The 21,087-nt window shown below is 47.2% G+C and overlaps 1 protein-coding gene and 1 pseudogene across 1 annotated transcript; both read left to right on the forward strand.

Annotated features, from left to right (window-relative positions):
- The first annotated feature begins 7,404 nt into the window (after nucleotides 1-7,404).
- LOC137096308 (zinc finger protein 420-like) lies at nucleotides 7,405-10,133 on the forward strand. The gene is made up of 2 exons (XM_067465427.1): nucleotides 7,405-7,522; nucleotides 8,504-10,133. The coding sequence occupies exons 1-2, from the start codon at nucleotides 7,480-7,482 to the stop codon at nucleotides 9,634-9,636; spliced, it is 1,176 nt and encodes a 391-aa protein (XP_067321528.1). The 5' UTR covers nucleotides 7,405-7,479; the 3' UTR covers nucleotides 9,637-10,133.
- Nucleotides 10,134-14,458: 4,325 nt separating this feature from the next.
- On the forward strand, nucleotides 14,459-20,593 carry LOC137094782 (zinc finger protein 436-like; annotated as a pseudogene).
- Nucleotides 20,594-21,087: the final 494 nt, after the last annotated feature.

The following is a 21,087-nucleotide window of genomic DNA, read 5'->3' on the forward strand; positions in this document are numbered from 1 at the left end:
TTTTATGTGTATATATTTGCGCATATGTGTGTTTGCAAATATATATGTGGTTTTGCACATGTGCTGTAATGTTTTTTTGTTTGTTTTTTGGCTTTTTAGGTCTCTTCTGCTATGTTTTTCCATGTTTTTATGAGTGATGGTCACTTGTTGGCCTGATAGGTGTCTTATGTCCAAATTTGGTGTCAATTTGTCCAGAGGTTTTTGAGTTATGTTAATCCCACAAACGAACATTACATTTTTATTTATCTAGATTTATTATTTCCAGTATTTCTATCCCGTTCCTTCTCAACCTCCGAAGGGGGCTCGGGATGACTTACATTTGGCAGCAATTGGATGCCATTCCATATAACAGAGCAATATAATAATAATCAAAACAATAATTAAAACACTCATTAAAACAGTCAAAAACAGTATTAACAGCTGTATCATCCTTCCAGTCAATTCCATACCTAATTCCATGTCCAATGTGCTATCTATGTGTGTTAGTGGTCATTTTGGCTCAGCAGATTTGGTCACACATAGTAGGTTAGGTTTTGCCCCCCACGAACGTATGCTCAATTGTATTCTCCAGAAGTGGAGGACTCCGAACCTTTTATCTTAAACTGTCCCTACTCCATCAGGATCCGGTCTTACTACCTAGAGCAGCGTTTCTCAACCTGTGGGTCGGGACCCCTTGGGGGGTTGTGAGGGGGTGTCAGAGGGGTCTCCAAAGACCATCGGAAAACACAGTATTTTCTGTTGGTTATGGGGGTTCTATGTGGGAAGTTTGGTCCAATTGGTGGGGTTCAGAATGCTCTTTGGTTGTAGGCAAAGTATAAATCCAAGCAGCTACAACTCCCAAATGTCAAGGTCTATTGTTCCCAAACACCACCATTGTTCACATTTGGGCAAATTGAGTATCTGTGCCAAGTTTGGTCCAGATCCATTATTGTTTGAGTCCACAGTGCTCTCTGGGTGTAGGTGAACTACATCTCCAAAACTCAAGGTCAATGCCCATGAAACTCTTCCAGTATTTTCTGTTGGTCGTGGGAATCCTGTGTGTCAAGATGGGTTCAGTTCCATCATTGGTGGAGTTCAGAATGCTCTTTGATTGAAGGTGAACTATAAATCCCAGCAACTACAACTCCCAAATGACAACTACAACTCCCTCCTCAAACCCCTACCAGTATTCAAATTTGAGCGTATTGGGTATTTGTGCCAAATTTGGTCCAGTGAATGAAGACACATCCTGCGTATCAGATATTTACATGATGATTCATAACGGTAGCAAAATGACAGTGATGAAGTAGCAACGAAAATACTGTTATGGTTGGGGGTCACTGCCACATAGGGAAATGGATGAAGGGGTCGCGGCATGAGGAAGGTGGAGAACCACTGACCTAGAGCCTCTGCTGGGGAACCAGACTTGTGTAGAGAATAAGGAGAAATGGCACACCCTCCTTCAGGGTTCAGGGCAAAACTCTATTTTCCCATTATGGACCCTTTGGACGCAGAAAGCGCTGGCCATCTGCGAGAAGACGGAAGCCGAGAGAGGGGGCCTTGCTGCCCTCAACATCCTCCACACTTCCAAACTTCATCCGGACATGCCACGCATTTGACCTCCCCGCGCCCCCGCCCAGACCCGACTTGAAGGAATTCATCCATGTTTCATCTTTGAACCTTGTCGTTGCACAATCATTGAGAACAAGCCCTATGAGGAGCGGCTTAGGGAACTGGGCATGTTTAGCCTGAAGAAGAGAAGGCTGAGAGGAGATTTGATAGCCATGTATAAATATGTGAGAGGAAGCCACAGGGAGGAGGGAGCAAGCTTGTTTTCTGCTTCCTTGGAGACTAGGACGCGGAACAATGGCTTCAAACTACAAGAGAGGAGATTCCATCTGAACATTAGGAAGAACTTCCTGACTGTGAGAGCCGTTCAGCAGTGGAACTCTCTGCCCCGGAGTGTGGTGGAGGCTCCTTCTTTGGAAGCTTTTAAGCAGAGGCTGGATGGCCATCTGTCAGGAGTGATTTGAATGCAATATTCCTGCTTCTTGGCAGAATGGGGTTGGACTGGATGGCCCATGAGGTCTCTTCCAACTCTTTGATTCTATGATTCTATGATTCTAGGAGTGGGTCGACAGGCCAGTCGGCCCCAATGCCTTGTGTTCCTATATGGTGTTACTGTATGTATGGGCACGTGTGTATGTCTTGTATGTTTTGCATGTTTTGATATGGTCACAATTGACTCATCAATAAAGAATCGTTGTTGTCTATGCCTGTTGTCCTAAAGCCTGTTCCCAGGACCACGACTTCCATTTCTTCCTAAATGATGGGAGGGATGGAGCCGATCTCACCTCAGTGGGAAGCGAGTTCCACAGGCGGGGGCCACAGCCGAGAAGGCCCTGTCTCTCGTCCCCGCCAGATGTATTTGCGACGCCAGCGGGAGCGAGAGCGGGGCCTCCCTGGATAATCTTAACCTGCGAGGCGGGACGTAGAGGGAGATGCGTTCGGACAAGTAAGCTCTGCTGTGGGTTTGATTCTAATCTCTTGTGCCGCCAGGACTGCTGACTGAAATGCCTGTGGTTTGATTCCGGGGAGCAGGGTGAGCTCCCGTCTGTCAGCTCCAGCTTCTCATGCGGGGACCTGAAAGAGGCCTCCCACAGGATGGTAAAACGCCCGGGCATCCCCTGGGCAACGTCCAGTGGCCTCATCCCAGAAGTCCTTTGTTTGCAGGGCTTTGGAGAGAGAGAGAGAGAGAGAGGCTCCTTCCCCTCCTTCCAGGGTCAAGGAAGGGTGAAGGGGAGGGAGTGTGGTCTTCCTAGAGAGGCAGGAAGGAAGTGGGCCTCCCCCAGACCCGCCTTTCCGGTCCCTCTAGGAGCCAGACTCCCTCCTCTTTAGCCTTCCTTGCCTGGCTGGGAGAGGAGAGTGTCCCCTTTGGCCTCTCCTTCCTCCTCCTGGTTTCCTTCCTCCTTCTCTTCCTCTCCTTCCTCTCCTTCCCATTCCTTCTCCAAAGGTGGTTTTTGGCTGAGGATTTTGGAGTCCAGCCTGTGGAGGGATTTCTTTCCCTTGAGAGAAGAGGGAGGAAAGGCACCTGGGATTCCTCATCTTGGGTTCTTCATCCAAGAGTGGCTCCAACATGGAGAGACCCAACTCACCTGGACCTGAAGCAGGACTTCGAAGCAGTGGGGAATCCTGGGAAGGAACTACACACATGTTCCTGGATGCGCACATACGGTGCCATCGCTTCAGGCATTCCTCCTACGGAGAGGGCGAGGGGCCCAGAGTGGTTTGCAGCCGCCTCCACTCTCTCTGCCGCCAGTGGCTGAAGCCAGAGCAACACACCAAGGCGGAGATGCTGGACCTGGTGATCCTGGAGCAGTTCCTGAGCATCCTGCCCCCAGAGATGGGGAGCTGGGTCCGAGAGTGTGGGGCAGAGACCTCTTCCCAGGCGGTGGCCCTGGCGGAAGGCTTCCTCCTCAGTCGGGCAGAGGACGAGAAGCAGGAAGGACAGGTGAGAGCATTGCCTCTTGGCTTCACTCACCTTGGCACCCATGGATAAACGTACATCCTGCCTTCCTTCCGAGATGGGACTGACGTGAGGGAGAAGCCGGACTCAGCTCCCTCAGCCTCTTTTCCCACTTTCTTTGCCCCTCCTGCTCTCACCTCCATATCCACTGTAAGCTCAGTTGCTGCTCTATTCAAATTTGTTGATCCCGGATACCACACTGGAAATGACAGGAGGGGGAATATGGCATTAGTTAGGTGGCCATCTCAGTTATTCTTTCAAAAAAACCCCATGCAGTTTCTGCACATAGGTCTGTGATATTTTTGAAAATTCTCTGTACTTCTTCTGGAATACTATCTGCTCTTCCAGGCCCAAAATAACTGCATGGAAGTCCACCCTGATGTCCCTTCACCAGAAAAGCCTCCCTCGGACACCAAGCAGAGCCTCCAGCAGAAGGAGCTGAAGCAGGAAGGAGAGGAAAGAGAGGGGGCTGCAGCCTGGCAGGGTAAGAAGGAACCCTTCTGGGAGTTTTGGTGTTTTATGCCAGTGGAAATTCCCCGGTTTGAGCTTGAGAAGGTGCCCATGAAGGTTCATTTGGCCTTGAGATGGGTATATATCTTAAACTCACATCCTTTGTTTGGTATCTGTTTTATGAACTTTAATATGTATTTCATAGAAGTGCAGTTTTAATGTGTAGCCACACGGAGAGACAGATAATAAATAAAATTATTATTATTATTATTATTATTACTATTATTATTTGTACAAATGCTACACTCAGCAAAGGACAGGAGGGGTCCTCTCACCTCTGCAGCAGTCTACCGTATACTATGCAGCTGTGGACAAGTCTACAGAGGGGCCACCAAACACCACAGCAGCCAGTGGATCTTTTATAGAAATATGTATATTTGTTGAATTTTGCAGTGTTTGTATTTTGTAAAGTGTGTTGTAACCCTCCTTGATTAGAAGTAAAATTATTATTATTATTATGAATTATAATTATGCTATAATTTATAATAATAATAGTTGTTGTTCATTCGTTCAGTCGTCTCAGACTCTTCGTGACCTCATGGACCAGCCCACGCCAGAACTCCCCAACGGCCGTCACCACCCCCAGCTCCTTCAAAGTCAATCCAGTCACTTCAAGGATGCCATCCATCCATCTTGCCCTTGGTCGGCCCCTCTTCCTTTTTGCTTCCACTTTCCTCAGCATAATTGTCTTCTCTAAGCTTTCCTGTCTCCTCATGATGTGGCCAAAGTCCTTCAACTTTGTCTGTAATATCCTTCCCTCCAATGAGTAGTCGGGCTTTGTTTCCTGAAGTATGGACTGGTTGGATCTTCTCCCAGTCCAAGGCACTCTCAGCACTTTCCTCCAGCACCACAGTTCAAAAGTTATATTAGAATAATAATATAATTAATTAATTATTATTATAATAATAATATTATTATAATAAATTATTATTATTATTATCATTATTATAATAATTATTGTGTTGCTATGCATTTTTCGGGCTGTATGGCCATTTTCCAGAAGCATTCTCCCCTGACATTTCACCCACATCTATGCTAGGCATCTTCACAGGTTGAGGGATCTGTTGGAAACTAGTAAGTGAGGTTTATATATCTGTGGATTGTCCAGGGTGGGTTTGTACAAATGCTACGCTCAGCCAAGGACAGGAGGGGTCCTCTCACCTCTGCAGCAGTCTACCGTAAACCATGCAGCTGTGGACAAGTCTACAGAGGGGCCACCAAACACCACGGCAGCATTGCCCAGACATGAATTAAGGCAAAGGAAAGGCACTGCAGACTGATTCAACCAGAGAAGTTAGCCATAGCCGAGCCCTTCATGAACCAACCTGGGCACAGCATATTATTTGTGAACCCAGAAATGCTGGACCACTCTCACAATCACCCAAACCAAAGATGAGCCTTGAAACTGAGCTGGAAGACAAAGAGGCAATGAACAGTAACTTTAGTCAATTGCAATACCAAGCCCAGGACTCCTTTCCTTTCAACCTACTCACAGCACTGCATGCGAAACAAAAGTCCTAAACCCTACAATTTTACATATTCTTGGGCTGTGATCATAGGGACATTTCCTAGTAGGTTTCTTTCACAGAATCAACTGTAGAGTTGGAAGAGATCTCATGGGCCATCCAGTCCAACCCCATTCTGCCAAGAACCAAAAAAATTGCATTCAAAGCACGCCAGACAGATGGTCATCCAGCCTCTGTTTAAAAGCATCCAAAGAAGGAGCCTCCACCACATTCAAGGGCAGAGAGTTCCACTGCTGAACGGCTGTCACAGTCAGGAAGTTCTTCATCATGTTCAGGTGGAATCTCCTTTCTTGAAGTTTGAAGCCATTGCTTCATTGCGTCCTAGTCTCCAGGGAAGCAGAAAACAAGCTTGCTCCCTCCTCCCTGTGGCTTCCTCTCACATACTTATACATGGCTATCATGTCTCCTTTCAGCCTTGTCTTCTTCAGGCTAAACATGCCCAGCTCTTGAAGCCGCTCCTCATAGGGCTTGTTCTTCAGACCCTTGATCATTTGAGTCGCCCTCCAGCTTGTCAATAACTCTCTTCAATTGTGGTTCCCAGAATTGGACACAGTGTGATTCCAGGTGTGGTCTAACCAAGGCAGAATAGAGCATGGGGAGCATGACTTCCCTGGATATTTATAGGACTTTAATTGTCACCTCTGAGGCATGTTTATGTGATCAGCTTTCCACAATTTACTCTCTCTTTCTTTCTCTCTCTCTCTCTCCCAGGGGCTGGAATGAGGTTGTTGCCGAATCCTCAGTCGTTTTGTGATGGAGTGGAAGTGAATCAGGTAAGCAGAAGGATTCCTGGGAGAGGAGGAAGGGAGCTGCCTGGGGGTCAGTCCTTCCAGGCTTCATCCTCAAACATCTCTTGAAACAGAAAAGATAGAACGTTAGTTTCTTCAAAGTGAAATATTGAAGGCAGAATTGGAAACAGTGGCAACAAGGAGGAAAAAAATATAAGAGAAATCTAAAGAAACTAGAATGGATGTCCAAAGAATTGAGCTAAGATTTAAAAGGAACATCTACAAGAAATGGAAAAGGGGGGAAATCACCAAGGATTTCAGACAGCTCATCAGCATAAGGAGGGAAAAGGTCTGACAAGGCAAAACAGGAAATGGGCTCAGGTTTGCCAGAGAGATTAAAAACAATAAAAAGTGGTTCTTTGGTTGTGTCAGTGGAAGAAGGAAAAAGGAGACCAGAGTAGGGAATCAGTCTTCTGCTTGAGCAAGATGGAGTAGATGGCATCATAGGGGAAATGCAACCCAAAATAGGTAAAGAAGGAATAGCTGGGCACATGAAATGAATGCAAGTTTCCAGGGCCACATGAATGACACCCAAGAGTCCTGAAGGAACTTGCTGAACCAGAGCAACAATCTTTGAAAACTCCCGGAGAACGGGAGAAGTCTGACCAGAGTGGAGGAGGCAAAGAGTGTCCCTCTCTTCCAGAATGGACAAGGGGTGCTCACCAGAGGTTCCTCTTCATCCTGGAAAGAAGGGAGGAGTGCTGCAGGGCTCTTTTGGGGGTTGTGTCCTGGGCCCAGTGCTGTTCCACACCTTTCTTATTGGCTTGGATGAAGGTTCAGAGGGCATGCTTATCATGTTTGCAGATGACACCAAATGAGGATCAGAATTCAAAATGGCTTCAACATGTTAGAGAGCTGGTTGAAAACTAAAAATTAATTTCAACGAAGAGAAATGTAGGAAATACACAATGCATAGACACAGCATGGGTAACATCTGGCTTGACAACAGTCCATGTGAAAGGGATCTTGGAGTGTTAGTAGACCACAAGTTGGAGATGAGCCAGCAGTGAGATACACAGGTATACAAGTCTCAGGTGAGAAGGATTTCTCTTTCTTTCCCCTCCAGGGTCCAATTGCCTTTGAGGAGGTGGCTGTCCCTTTCTCCCCGGAGGAGTGGGTTCTCCTGGATCCTGATCAGAAAGCCTTGCACATGCAGATCATGGAGGAGATTCAAGGGATGGTGGACTCTCTTGGTAAGGCCCCTCATTCCTGGGATTTCTGTTTCAAAATGCAGCATCCCAGTCAGCAGCTCTCTGGTGGGAGCAGGATCCTCAGTCATCCCAATCTCTGAGAGTTCTCAAGGCAGGGCTTTGGTTGGAAATATAGGACATGAGTGTCACATGGACTTGGTGCCTGAGTCACAGTGGTGTTGGCACCCATTCACCCTCCAGTGGGAAGACTTCCATAACTGGAGCCGATTCCAAGCGCACCACACTCCCTCTCAGCAAAAGGCATCCCCGCCCCCCATTCTGGAAAACTCCCCCCTAGAAAGAGGGGCCAGAGAATGGATCCACAAAAAGAACAAACTTCCCTGGCTTCAGATACACAGAGGCAGCTATACATCTTTTTATGGGTGTGGTATTCAGCTGAGTTTTTCCTCCCAACCAGGTAGGCTGGCCTTTGCATGTCTGACGTCTAAGCTCTCTTTCTGCGTTGCCTCCCCCAGCACACAAACAGCCTCCGACCTCAGTCATCCGCATTATGGCGACTTGTAATATAATGCGTTCTATGTTCTCTGATTGTGAACGACGAGGGCTCAGGGTTGTTTGTGCCCTGGGAGAGGCATCTAGCAGTCATCAAACTGGTTGGGGAGAGAAATAAAAAGGAGGGAAGAAGGGAAACTCTTAAGCTAGAGAAAAAGCAAAGCCTTTGGATGTGAAGGGAAAAGGCATCCATTCCCCCAGAGAGAAGGAGACAGAATACAAACCTGGACTGGGCTGAGCAACAGGGAGCCTCTGGAGCATGTGTCACTCATCTCTCTCTTCGAGGCTCCAGGCAGTCACACAGGGTCCATCTTGACTGAACAAGAGGAGGGGAAACGACAATAGTTCTCCCTTCTCCACCTCCATGTCTAGGCTTTTTTAAGAATCCTTGAATCCACTCCTTATCCCACTTCCTCAGAGTCCTCATCACTCACGCTGAGGAATGATTGTTTCTGCCCTTCTTCTTCCCAGCAGATAACTGGAAGAAGAGCCATGTGTGCACTAAACACAGGACGCATTTGGGACACAATGGGGACCTTCCTGGACACCAGCAAACTCACCGTGAAAATCGAGATTCTGCCAGAGAAAGGCCCTACAAATGCAATGTGTGTGGACAATGTTTTACGCAAAATATGGGACTTATACTTCACAAGACACTCAGTGCTGGGAGAAGCCATTGTAAATGGAGAATATCAGCAAAATGTATTGCTGATTACGAATTGACACATCGGAACCAAGAAGAAATTTTTCAAGGAACTGACGATATCATAAGCCGGGAGTGTGGGACATCTTTTTTGCAGAGTTCACACTTGAAACATGAGCAATTTCACACAGAACAGGAACCATACAGATGCCAGGAGTGTGGAAAGTGTTTTGCTTCCAGTTCACAATTGATGAGGCACAAAAAGCTTCACACAGGAAAGAAAAGGTACAAGTGCCAGAAGTGTGGGAAAAGTTTTACTCAGAATACACAACTTATAGACCACTGGAGATCCCACACAGGAGAGAAGCCATACCAATGCCAGGAGTGTGGGAAATGTTTTGCTCGCTGTTCAAACTTGGTGAGCCACAAAAGACTACACACAGGAGAGAAGCCATACCAATGCCAGGAGTGTGGAGGAAGTTTTGCTCACTGTTCAAACTTGGTGAGCCACAAAAGACTCCACACAGGAGAGAAGCCATACCAATGCCAGGAGTGTGGGAAATGTTTTGCTCGCTGTTCAAACTTGGTGAGCCACAAAAGATTACACACAGGAGAGAAGCCATACCAATGCCAGGAGTGTGGGAAACCTTTTGCTCAACATTCAGCCTTGGTGAGCCATAAAAGAGTCCACACAGGAGAGAAGCCATACCAATGTCAGGAGTGTGGAGGAAGTTTTGCTCGCAGTTCACATTTGGTGAGGCACAAAAGACTCCACACAGGAGAGAAGCCATACCAATGTCAGGAGTGTGGGAAATGTTTTGCTGAGCGTTCAACCTTGGTGAGCCACAAAAGACTCCACACAGGAGAGAAGCCATACCTGTGCCAGGAGTGTGGGAAATGTTTTGCTCACAATTCACATTTGGTAAGACACAAAAGACTCCATGCAGGACAGAAGCCTTAGAAATGCCAGGAGTGTCAGAAATGTTTTGCTTTCTCCACACCCACAAAAAACTACACAAAGGATAGAAAGGTTAAAAGATCCAGAAGTATGGGAAATGTTTTATTTAGACGTCATCCCATAACAAGCACTAGAGAATATACACAGGCTAAAAACATACAAATGCTAAGACATGTGGGAAATGTTCTTAACTTCTTAACTTTTGAACTATCACAAACTACATTCAGGAGAGACATCATCCAAAGAGCTGGGACAAAATTTATAAAAAAAATTGCAACAGGGAAATGGCTTCCAGTAACACTTGGCTTGACTTTGGACTCATTTCTTTGACCATTTTCTTCTTAGTCTCATGCTACCCGTGCTCTTGTCTGCCTTTGTCAGGCCACATCTGGAATCACACACTCTCTTTCTCTTTCTTTTTTCTCTCTCTCCCACTTTTTGTATCTTTTCTTACTTGCTTTTAAATGTTTTTATGGAAAACTTTCAATAAAGATTTTTTTTTAAGTTGGGGAGCAATGAGCAATGTTTTGACAGGGAGAGAATAGATCTAACTAACCATCTTAGAAAGACAGATTTTTCTTCTTCTTTAGTTGAAGCCCCCGTTGGTGTCGTGAGTCCAACCCTTGTGCCCTCCGCAAAATAGCCCACTTATAAAGAAAATAGAAAATAAGTGAATTCAGCGAATTGTTGTAGAAACCTGTTACACTGTTCAAATTCACCGTAATCACAAATAACATTATGTGGATTTGATACAATCCCTCTGAGATGGGATCAACGCCGTGTCGTCTTCTGCCGAGTGGAACAGGACCGGTTTGGGCCTCACTCCAGACCTTCCTCTGTCGGTCAAGTTCTAGACATGACACTTGACTTGAATTTGGACTCATTTCTTTGACCATTTTCTTCTTAGTCTCATGCTACCCGTGCCCTTGTCTGCCTTTGTCAGGCCACATCTGGAATCACACAAACACACTCTCTCTTTCTTTTTTCTCTCTCTCCCACTTTTTCTATCTTTTCTTACTTGCTTTTAAATGTTTTTATGGAAAACTTTCAATAAAGTTTTTTTTTTTAAGTTGAGGAGCAATGAGCAATGTTTTGACAGGGAGAGAATAGATCTAACTAACCATCTTAGAAATACAGATTTTTCTTCTTCTTTAGTTGAAGCCCCCGTTGGTGTCGTGAGTCCAACCCTTGTGCCTTCCACAGAATAGCCCACTTATAAAGAAAATAGAAAATAAGTGAATGCAGCGAATCATTGTAGAAACCTGTTATACTGTTCAAATTCACCGTAATCACAAATAACATTATATGGATTTGATACAATCCCTCTGAGATGGGATCAACGCCGTGTGTTCTTCTCCCGAGTGGAACAGGACCGGTTTGGGCCTCACTCCAGGCCTTCCTCTGGCGGTCAAGTTCTAGACATGACACTTGTTCTCCTTCGAGAGACAGGTTTTTATACTTAGTGGGGTGGGATATTTATTATTTACTAGCCGTCCCCTGCCACACTTTGCTGTGGCCCAGTGTGTGTATGTGTGTATATATTTGTGTATATGTGTGTTTGTGTATATATATGTGGAGTTAGGTCCCGAAAGAGGCCAGAGAGTGTGCTCTGAGGCAGGGAGGGTGGCAGGAGAGAAATCTAAGGAGCAGAGAGAGCTTAAACTATCTATCAGAGACTTTCTCGTGGGGGATCCAGCTATCTGGAAAGAGGAGAAAGGAGGAAAGAGACAGGATGGCTGGGAAGAGTACATTAGAGCAAGGAAAGGGCAAGAGAAGCACAGAGTTCAGGGTAACCAGTTTATTGAGGGATCAGAAGCAGCCTGGACTTGGTTTCCTGATTGTCTGAACATGTGCAGAGCCAAACCATTACACTTTGGGGGGCCTGTGACCTTTGGAACTCTGCTGCAGGCATGAAGGGAACAAATAATAAGTAGGTTCCTGTGGGTTATTTCGGGCTATATGGCCATGTTCTAGAGGCATTTTCTCCTGACGTTTCGCCTGCATCTATGGCAAGCATCCTCAGAGGTAGTGAGGTCTGTTGGAAGTAGGAAATTGGGTTTATATGTCTGTGGAATGACTGGGGTGGGGCCAAGAGCTCTTGTCTGCTGGAGCTAGGTGTGAATGTTTGAACTGACCACCTTCATTAGCATTTGAAGGCCTGGCTGAGCCTGGGGGAATCTTTTGTTGAGAGGTGTTAAGATGTGCCTGATTGTTTCCTCTCTGTTGTTTTGCTGTTGTAATTTTAGAGTGTTTTAATACTTGTCGCCAGATTTTGTTAATTTCCATGGTTTCCTCCTTTCTGTTGAAATTGTCCACATGCTTCTTGTGGATTTCAATGGCTTCTCTGTGTAGCCTGACATGGTGGTTGTTGGAGTGGTCCAGCATTTCTGTGTGCTCAAATAATTACTTACTTACTTACTTAGGCGATCCCTCGTTGGACGAGTAAGATGGTCTTCCATTATGGATTTCCTTGTGGGTCCGTATGTGGCTGTGGAGCCCTATTCTTGCTCTGCATCTTCTTCCGCAGTGGGGGCATTGGTTTCCAGGTGGAAGGCGGTCCCGGTCGGGGTTGGCTTGACGCGCCTTCCTCCTGGCATGTTTCTCTCTTCCACCCTCCACTCGTGCCTCCTCGAATTCTGCAGCACTGCTGGTCACAGCTGTCCTCCAGCTGGAGCGCTCAAGGGCCAGGGCTTCCCAGTTCTCAGTGTCTATGCCAGAGTTTTTAAGGTTGGCTTTGAGCCCATCTTTAAATCTCTTTTCCTGTCCACCAACGCTCAAATAATATGCCCCACCCCAGTCATTGATTGCTCCAGGCACTTCCAGGCAATCAAATGCTAATCAAGGTGGTCAGTTGAAACATTCACACCTAGCTCCAACAGACAAGAATCTTTTGTCCACCCCGGTCATTCCACAGATATATAAACCCGCTTTCCTGGTTCCAACAGACCTCACTACCTCTGAGGATGCTTGCCATAGATGCAGGCAAAATGTCAGGAGAAAATGCCTCTAGAACATGGCCATATAACCCGGAAAATCCCACAGGAACCTAGTGATTCCAGCCATGAAAGCCTTCGACAATACGTGGAACAAATGATTTTGCCCAGGGGGGTTTCGGGCAACAGGGTGAGCTCCCGCCTGTCAGCTCCAGCTTCTCATCTGGGGACATGAGAGAAGCCTCCTCCCACAGGATGGTAAAACACCCGGGCATCCCCTGGGCAAGGTCCAATGGCCTCAGACCAGAAGTCCTTTGTTTCCAGGGCTTTGGAGAGAGAGAGGCTCTTTGCCCTCCTTCCAGGGTCAAGGAAGGGTGAAGGGGCAGCGAGTGTGGTTCCTAGAGAGGCAGGAAGGAAGTGGTACTCCCTATCCTGGCCTTTCCTGCCCCTCTAGGAACCAGACTCCCTCCCCTTGCCTCTCCCTCCTTCCCCTTTGGCCTCTCCTTCCTCTCTCTCCTCCTGGCTCCCTTCCTCCTCCTCTTCCTCTCCTTCCTCCTCCTTCTTCCCATTCCTTCTCCAAAGGGCCCAAGAGGGGCTGCAGCCCCAAATACCTGAAAGGAGGGAGGGAGGGCCAAAGGGGGCCAGGCCTGGACTCCCAGGGCATTGGGGAAAGGGTCCCCACACCCTCCAGCCAGGTCTGGAGCCATGGAGAGTCCCATTCAAGGCTGCTGAGAGACCCATTCTTCACACTCTTTGGAATATAGAGTTTATCCACATTAACCCTGGAAGGAAAAGGTCTGGTTTTAGTGGGAGTTTGTGCTCTAGTCTAGTTTCCATGTCTCTCTGGATTTCTACCCAGAATTCTCTAGCTTTTGGACCAGTCCAATGAGGGAGACATAGTTTCAATAAGGGAATGCTTTCCATGACTGTAAGTCCCATATCTCCTGATTGACTGCCATATGTCCTGATGTGCAGAGGCCTTTGTTTGCAGGAAACGCTGCCGCAGAGAAGAAGGGACCTTTCAATACCCTCCAGAACTGGTTAGCTAGCACTCCTTCATTTCCCAGCCGCTTGGAGTCTATGCTTGAAACCCAAAAGCAAAATGATTCATTAAGGCAGCCAGGGTCAGAGAGACGAAAGGCCATAATTGTGCCATTGTTAGCCACTGGGTCTATTTTCCTTCCTGGTTGTGAGAATTATAGGGAGCCAATGAAAATCAGCTGAGAGCAGTGGTTCCCAACCTTTTGTTTTTACCAGGGACCACTTAAGCAGGAACCTCTTTGACCAATAACCACTTTGACCAGGGACCCCTTTTGCCAGTGACCACTTTGACCGGGAACCACTTTGACTTTTTTTTTTGTCGTGTCAGGAGAGACTTGAGAAACTGCAAGTCGCTTCTGGTGTGAGAGAATTGGCCGTCTGCATGGACGCTGCCCAGGGGACGCCCGGATGATCTGATTTTTTGTCATCCTTGTGGGAGGCTTCTCTCATGTCCCCGCATAAGGAGCTGGAGCTGGTAGAGGGAGCTCATCCGCCTCTCCCCGGATTCGAACCTGCGACCTGTCGGTCTTCAGTCCTGCCGGAACAGGGCTTTAACCCACTACGCCCAGTCCACTTTGACTGGGAACTATTTTGACCAGGGACCCAAAAATCCTAACATCTGGTAAACTGGCTGGGATATCTGGGAGTTGTAGGCCAAAACACCTGGGGACCCACAGGTTGAGAACCACTGCCCTTGGTTGTTCATTCCAAGTAAGGCTATGGATGATGTAGCATCAGCTGAAGGAATAACCAGGGGTTCAGTGTGGGTAGGGATTGAATGGAAGCTCAATGGGAGGCCAGGTGGGTCTGGAGGCTGGAGAAGAAGAGGCCCATGTGGAAGAAGGGCCCAGCATTACCTGGCTCTCCAGGAAGAAACACCTCCTGAAGCCTGTTGTCTGATTCTGCCTTTCTTTCACAGAGGAAAGGTGATTTTTGCCTGATAAGTCTGGAGTAGAGCCTGTTGAGGGATTTCTTTCCCTTGAGAGAAGAGGGAGGAAAGGCATCTTCGATACGGTTGGGTTCTTCATCAGAGTGGCTCCAACATGGAGAGACCCAACTCACCTGGACCTGAAGCAGACAAGGCCTCCAGGAGCAGTGGGGAATCCTGGGAAAGAATCAGACAGACGTTCCTGGATGCGCACACACAGGGCCAGCGCTTCAGGCATTCCTCCTTCCGAGAGGGCGAGGGGCCCAGAGAGGTTTGCAGCCGCCTCCACTCTCTCTGCCGCCAGTGGCTGAAGCCAGAGCAACACACCAAGGCGGAAATGCTGGACCTGGTGATCCTGGAGCAGTTCCTGAGCATCCTGCCCCCAGAGATGGGGAGCTGGGTCCGAGAGTGTGGGGCAGAGACCTCTTCCCAGGCGGTGGCCCTGGCGGAAGGCTTCCTCCTGAGTCGGGCAGAGGACGAGAAGCAGGAAGGACAGGTGAGAGCATTGCATCTTGGGTTTCCTCACCTTGGGACTGATGAAAAGTTTAGATGTACATCCTGCCCTATGACAGAGAGAAGCCGGACGCTGCTCCCTTGGCCTCTTTTCCCCCCTGCTCTGCCCCTCATGCTCTCACCTCCATATCCACTGTAAGCTCGGTTGCTGCTCTATCCAAATTTGTTGACCAGGGACATCACACTGGAAATGATGGGAGGGGGAGTGTAGCATTAGTTAGGTGGCCATCTCAGAAGTTATTCTTTTTTAAAAAAAATCCATGCAGTTTCTGCACATTGAAAATTTTCTGTACTTCTTCTGGAATACTATCTGCTCTTCCAGGCCCAAAATAACTGCAAGGAAGTCCAGCCTGATGTCCCCTCACCAGAAAAGCCTCACTCGGACACCAAGCAGAGCCTCCATCAGAAGGAGATGAAGCAGGAAGGAGAGGAAGGAGAGGAAGGAGAGGGGGCTGCAGCCTGGCAGGGTAAGAAGGAACCCTTCTGGGAGTTTTGGTGTGTTATGCCAGTGGAAATTCCCCTTTGAGGGGATTGTAGCACATCCACAGTTTGAACTTGAGAAGGTGCCCATGAAGTTTCATTTGGCCTTGAGATGGGTATATATCTTAAACTCACATTCTTTGTTTGGTATCTGTTTTTTGTACTTTAATATGTCTTTCATAGAAATGCAGTTTTAATGTGTAGCCACACGGAGAGACAGATAAGAAATAAAATTATTATTATAACTATTACTATTATTATTTGTACAAATGCTACGCTCAGCAAAGGACAAGAGGGGTCCTCTCACCTCTGCAGCAGTTTACCGTATACCATGCAGCTGTGGACAAGTCTACAGAGGGGCCACCAAACACCACAGCAGCATTGCCCAGACATGAATTGAGGCAAAGGAAAGGCACTGCAGACTGATTCAACCAGAGAAGTCAGCCATAGCCGAGCCCTTCATGAACCAACCTGGGCACAGCATATTATTTGTGAACCCAGAAAGGCTGGACCACCCTCACAATCACCCAAACCGAAGATGAGCCTTGAAACTGAGCTGGAAGACAAGCACGCAACAAGCAGTAACTTTAGTCAATTCAAATACCAAGCCCAGGACTCCTTTCCTTTTAACGTTCTCACAGCACTCCTTGTGAGGCAAAGTCCTGAACCATAAAATGTTACATATTCTTGGGCTGTTGAATGCTCCTGTGTTCATAGGGTCATTTCTTCATAGGTTTCCTTATAGGACTGTAATTGTCACCTCTGAGGCATGTTTATGTGTTCAGCTTTCCACACTTTACTCTCTCTCTCTCTCTCTCCAAGCCAGGACTTGTTTCATTTCAGTCTACTCACAGCGCTGCTTGTGAAACAAAGTCCAAAACCCTAAAATTTTACATATTCTTGAGCTGTGATCATAGGGACATTTCCTCGTAGGTTTCTTTCACAGAATCATAGAATCCTAGAGTTGGAAGAGACCTCGTGGGCCATCCAGTCCAACCCCATTCTGCCAAGAAGCAGGAATATTGCATTCAAAACACCCCTGACAGATGGCCATCCAGCCTCTGTTTAAAAGCATCCAAAGAAGGAGCCTCCACCACACTCTGGGGCAGAGAGTTCCACTGCTGAACGGCTCTCACAGTCAGGAAGTTCTTCCTCATGTTCAGATGGAATCTCCTTTCTTGAAGTTTGAAGCCATTGCTCCATTGCGTCCTAGTCTCCAGGGCAGCAGAAAACAAGCTTGCTCCCTCCTCTCTATGACTTCCTCTCACATACTTATACATGGCTATCATGTCTCCTTTCAGCCTTCTCTTCTTCAGGCTAAACATGCCCAGCTCTTGAAGCCGCTCCTCATAGGGCTTGTTCTTCAGACCCTTGATCATTTGAGTCGCCCTCCTCTGGACACATTCCAGATTGTCAATACCTCTCTTCAAATGTGGTTCCCAGACTTGGACACAGTGTGATTCCAGGTGTAGTCTAACCAAGGCAGAATAGAGCATGGGGAGCATGACTTCCCTGGATATTTATAGGACTGTAATTGTCACCACTGAGGCATGTTTATGTGGTCAGCTTTCCACAATTTACTCTCTCTCTCTCTCTCTCTCTCTCCCAGGGGCTGGAATGATGTTGCCGAATCCTCAGTCGTTTCTTCCCTTTTGTGATGGAGTGGCAGTGAATCAGGTAAGCAGAAGGATTCCTGGGAGAGGAGGAAGGGAGCTGCCTGGGGGTCATTTCTTCCAAGCTTTGTCATCAAACATCTCTTGAAACAGAAAAGATCGAATGGGAGTTTCTTCAAAGCGAGATACTGAAGGCACAATTGAAGACAGTGCCAACAGGGAGGGGAAAAAAAGAAATAAGAGTAGTTCTTTGGTTGTGTCAGTAGAATAAGCAAGAATGAAGAAGTGATAGGGTCTCTGCCTGGAGAAGGTGGTGCAATGACCACAGGGGATGGGAAGAGGGAGAGCGTGGCCTCAGTCCTCTCCCAAAAGGGAATCCGTGTTCTGCTTGAGCAAGAGGGAGTAGATGGCCTAATAGGGGAAATGCAACCCCAAATAGATAAAGTAGCAGTCCAGGAATAGCTGGTCCAGGGCCACAGGAATGACACCCAAGAGTCCTGAAGGAACTCGCAGAAGAAATTCCAGAAGCACTGGCAACAATCTTTGAGAACTCCCGGAGAACGGGAGAAGTCAGACCAGAGTGCAGGAGGCAAAGAGTGTCTCTGTCTTCCAGAATGGACAAGGGGTGCTCACCAGTGGTTCCTCTTCATCCTGGAAAGAAGGGAGGAGTGCTGCAGGGCTCTTTTGGGGGTTCTGTCCTGGGCCCAGTGCTGTTCCACACCTTTCTTATTGGCTTGGATGAAGGTTCAGAGGGCATGCTCATCATGTTTGCAGATGAGACCAAATGAGGAGGGATAGATAATACTCCAGAAGACAGGATCAGAATTCAAAATGGCCTTAACATGTTAGAGAGCTTGATGAAACTAAAAATTAATTCCAACAAAGAGAAAAGTAGGAAATACGCAACGCATAGACACAGGATGGGTAACATCTGGCTCGACAACAGTCCATGTGAAAGGGATCTTGGAGAGTTAGTAGACCACAAGTTGGACATGAGCCAGCAGTGAGATGCACAGGTATACAAGTCTCACGTGAGAAGGATTTCTCTTTCTTTTCCCTCCAGAGCCCAATTGCCTTTGAGGAGGTGGCTGTCCCTTTCTCCCCGGAGGAGTGGGTTCTCCTGGATCCTGAACAGAAAGCCTTGCACATGCAGATCATGGAGGAGATTTGTGGGATGGTGGACTCTCTTGGTAAGGCCCCCTCATTCCTGGGGATTTCTGTTTCAAAATGCAGCATCCCAGTCAGCAGCTCTCTGGTGGGAGCAGGATCCTCAGTCATCCCAATCTCTGAGAGTTCTCAAGGCAGGGCTTTGGTTGGAAATATAGGACATGAGTGGAACATGGACTTGGTGCCTGAGTCACAGTGGTGTTGGCACCAATTCACCTTCCAATGGGAAGACTTCTTTAACTGGAGCCGAGTCAGGCAAATCTATCCATTTTCCCTTTTAGAGCAAACTTCCCAAAACTGTCAGAGTCCCATTCAGTAGTTGATGGTCAAAGAAGAACCATCTCTGCAGCCCTCCAGAATTCGGTCTGGGACCTTCTACGTTGGAGTAGAAAAACCCAGCCTTATCTGAAGATGGGAAGAGAGAACTGGAGGTTGGGGAGAGAAATAAAAAGGAGGGAAGAAGGGAAAGTCTTAAGCAAGAGGAAAAGCAAAGCCTTTGGATGTGAAGGGAAAAAGCATCCATTCCCCCCAAGAGAAGGAGACAGAATACAAACCTGGACTGGGCTGAGCAACAAGAGCCTCTGGAGCATGTGTCACTCACTCTCTCTTCGAGGCTCCAGGCAGTCACACAGGGTCCATCTTGACTGAACAAGGGGTGGGGAAACAACAACAGTTCTATCTTCTCCACCTCCATGTCTAGGCTGTTTTAGGAATCCTTTCAATCCACTCCTTATCCCATTTCCTTAGAGTCTTCATCACTCATGCTGAGGAATGATTGTTTCTGCCCTTCTTCTTCCCAGCAGATAACTGGAAGAAGAGCAATGTGTGCACCAAACACAGGACGCATTTGGGACACAGCGGGGACCTTCCTGGACACCAGCAAACTCACAGTGAAAATGGAGATTCTGCCAGAGAAAGGCCCTACAAATGCAATGTGTGTGGACAATGTTTTACGCAAAATATGGGACTTAAACTTCACAAGACAATCAGTGCTGGGAGAAGCCATTGTAAATGGAAAATATCAGCAAAATATATTGCTGATTACAAATCGCCACATCAGAGCCAAGAAGAAATCTTTCAAGGAACTGATGATATCATAAGCCAGGAGTGTGGGCCATCTTTTATGCAGAGTTCACACTTGAAACATGAGAGATTTCACACAGGACAGGAACCATATAGATGCCAGGAGTGTGGAAAGTGTTTTGCTTCCAGTTCACAATTGATGAGGCACAAAAAGCTTCATGCAGTAAAGAATAGGTACAAGTGCCAGCAGTGTGAAAAATGTTTTGCTCAAAGTTCACACTTGGTGAGCCACAAAAGACTCCACACAGGAGAGAAGCCATACCAATGCCAGGAGTGTGGGAAATGTTTTGCTTGCCGTTCAGACTTGGTGAGGCACAAAAGACTCCACACAGGAGAGAAACCCTACCAATGCCAGGAGTGTGGGAAATGTTTTGCTGACCGTTCAGGCTTGGTGAGGCACAAAAGACTCCACACAGGAGAGAAGCCATACCAATGCAAGGAGTGTGGAGGATGTTTTGCTCGCAGTTCAAATTTGGTAACCCACAAAAGGCTCCACACAGGAGAGAAGCCATACCAATGCCAGGAGTGTGGGAAATGTTTTAGTTCCCGTTCAAACTTGGTGAGGCATAAAAGACTCCACACAGGAGAGAAACCATATCAATGCCAGGAGTGTGGGATATGTTTTGCTGACTGTTCATCCTTGTGGAGCCACAAAAGAGTCCACACAGGAGAGAAACCATACCAATGCCAGGAGTGTGGGAAATGTTTTGCTTACAGTTCACACTTGGTGAGGCACAAAAGACTCCACACAGGACAGAAGCCTTAGAAATGCCAGGTGTGTGGGAAATATTTTGCTGACCATTCAGCCTTGGTGAGCCACAAAAGTGTCCACACAGGAGAGAAACCATACCAATGCCAGGCGTGTGGGAAATGCTTTGCTTACAGTTCACACTTGGTGAGGCACAAAAGACTCCACACAGGACAGAAGCCTTAGAAATGCCAGGAGTGTGAGAAATGTTTTGCTTTCCCCACACCCACAAAAAACTACACAAAGGATAGAAAGGTTAAAAAATCCAGAAGTATTGGAAATCATTTATTTAGACATCCTCCCATAACAAGCACTAGAGAATATACACAGGTTAAAAAACATACAAACGCCAGGCATGTGGGAAATGTTTTAGTTGAGGTTCTTAACTTTTGAACTGTCACAGACTACATACAGGAGAGACATCATCCAAAGAGCTGGGACAAAATTAATAAAATGTTTTGCAACAGGGAAATGGCAGATGAAATGGCTTCCAGTAACACTTGACTTAAATCAAGACATAGTTTTCTTAGATCTACAGAGACACTCGCTGGAACACCTCAGCAAGCGAGAGTCCAAAAGTGGCAGGCCCAAACCCAGCACCTCAATCCATGGGTGATACCAGATGAGAGACTCCCCCCTGGGCACACAGAAGACTGGGCGACTTGGAAGGCGCTGAACAGACTGCGCTTGGGCACCACGAGATGCAGAGCCAACCTTCAGAAATGGGGCCACAAAGTGGAATCCACGACATGCAAGTGTGGAAAAGAGCAAACCACTGACCACCTGCTGCAATGCACCCTGAGCCCTGCCACATGCACAATGGAGGACCTTCTTGCGGCAACACCAGAGGCACTCCAAGTGGCCAGATACTGGTCAAAGGACATTTAATAGAATACCAAGTCTGCAAAATCTGTGTGTTTTTTCTTTCTTTTTCTTTTTAATCTGTGT

This window comes from Anolis sagrei, chromosome 2 (assembly GCF_037176765.1).
Source record: "Anolis sagrei isolate rAnoSag1 chromosome 2, rAnoSag1.mat, whole genome shotgun sequence".
NCBI classification, from domain to species: domain Eukaryota; kingdom Metazoa; phylum Chordata; class Lepidosauria; order Squamata; family Dactyloidae; genus Anolis; species Anolis sagrei.

Excerpts from the sequence above, each read along its gene's own strand:
- LOC137096308 (XM_067465427.1), top strand. The coding sequence starts at position 7,480 with ATGCAGATCATGGAGGAGATTCAAGGGATGGTGGACTCTCTTG. Across the intron at positions 7,523-8,503 it reads AGGGATGGTGGACTCTCTTG|CAGATAACTGGAAGAAGAGC; the intron begins GTAAGGCCCCTC and ends TCTTCTTCCCAG.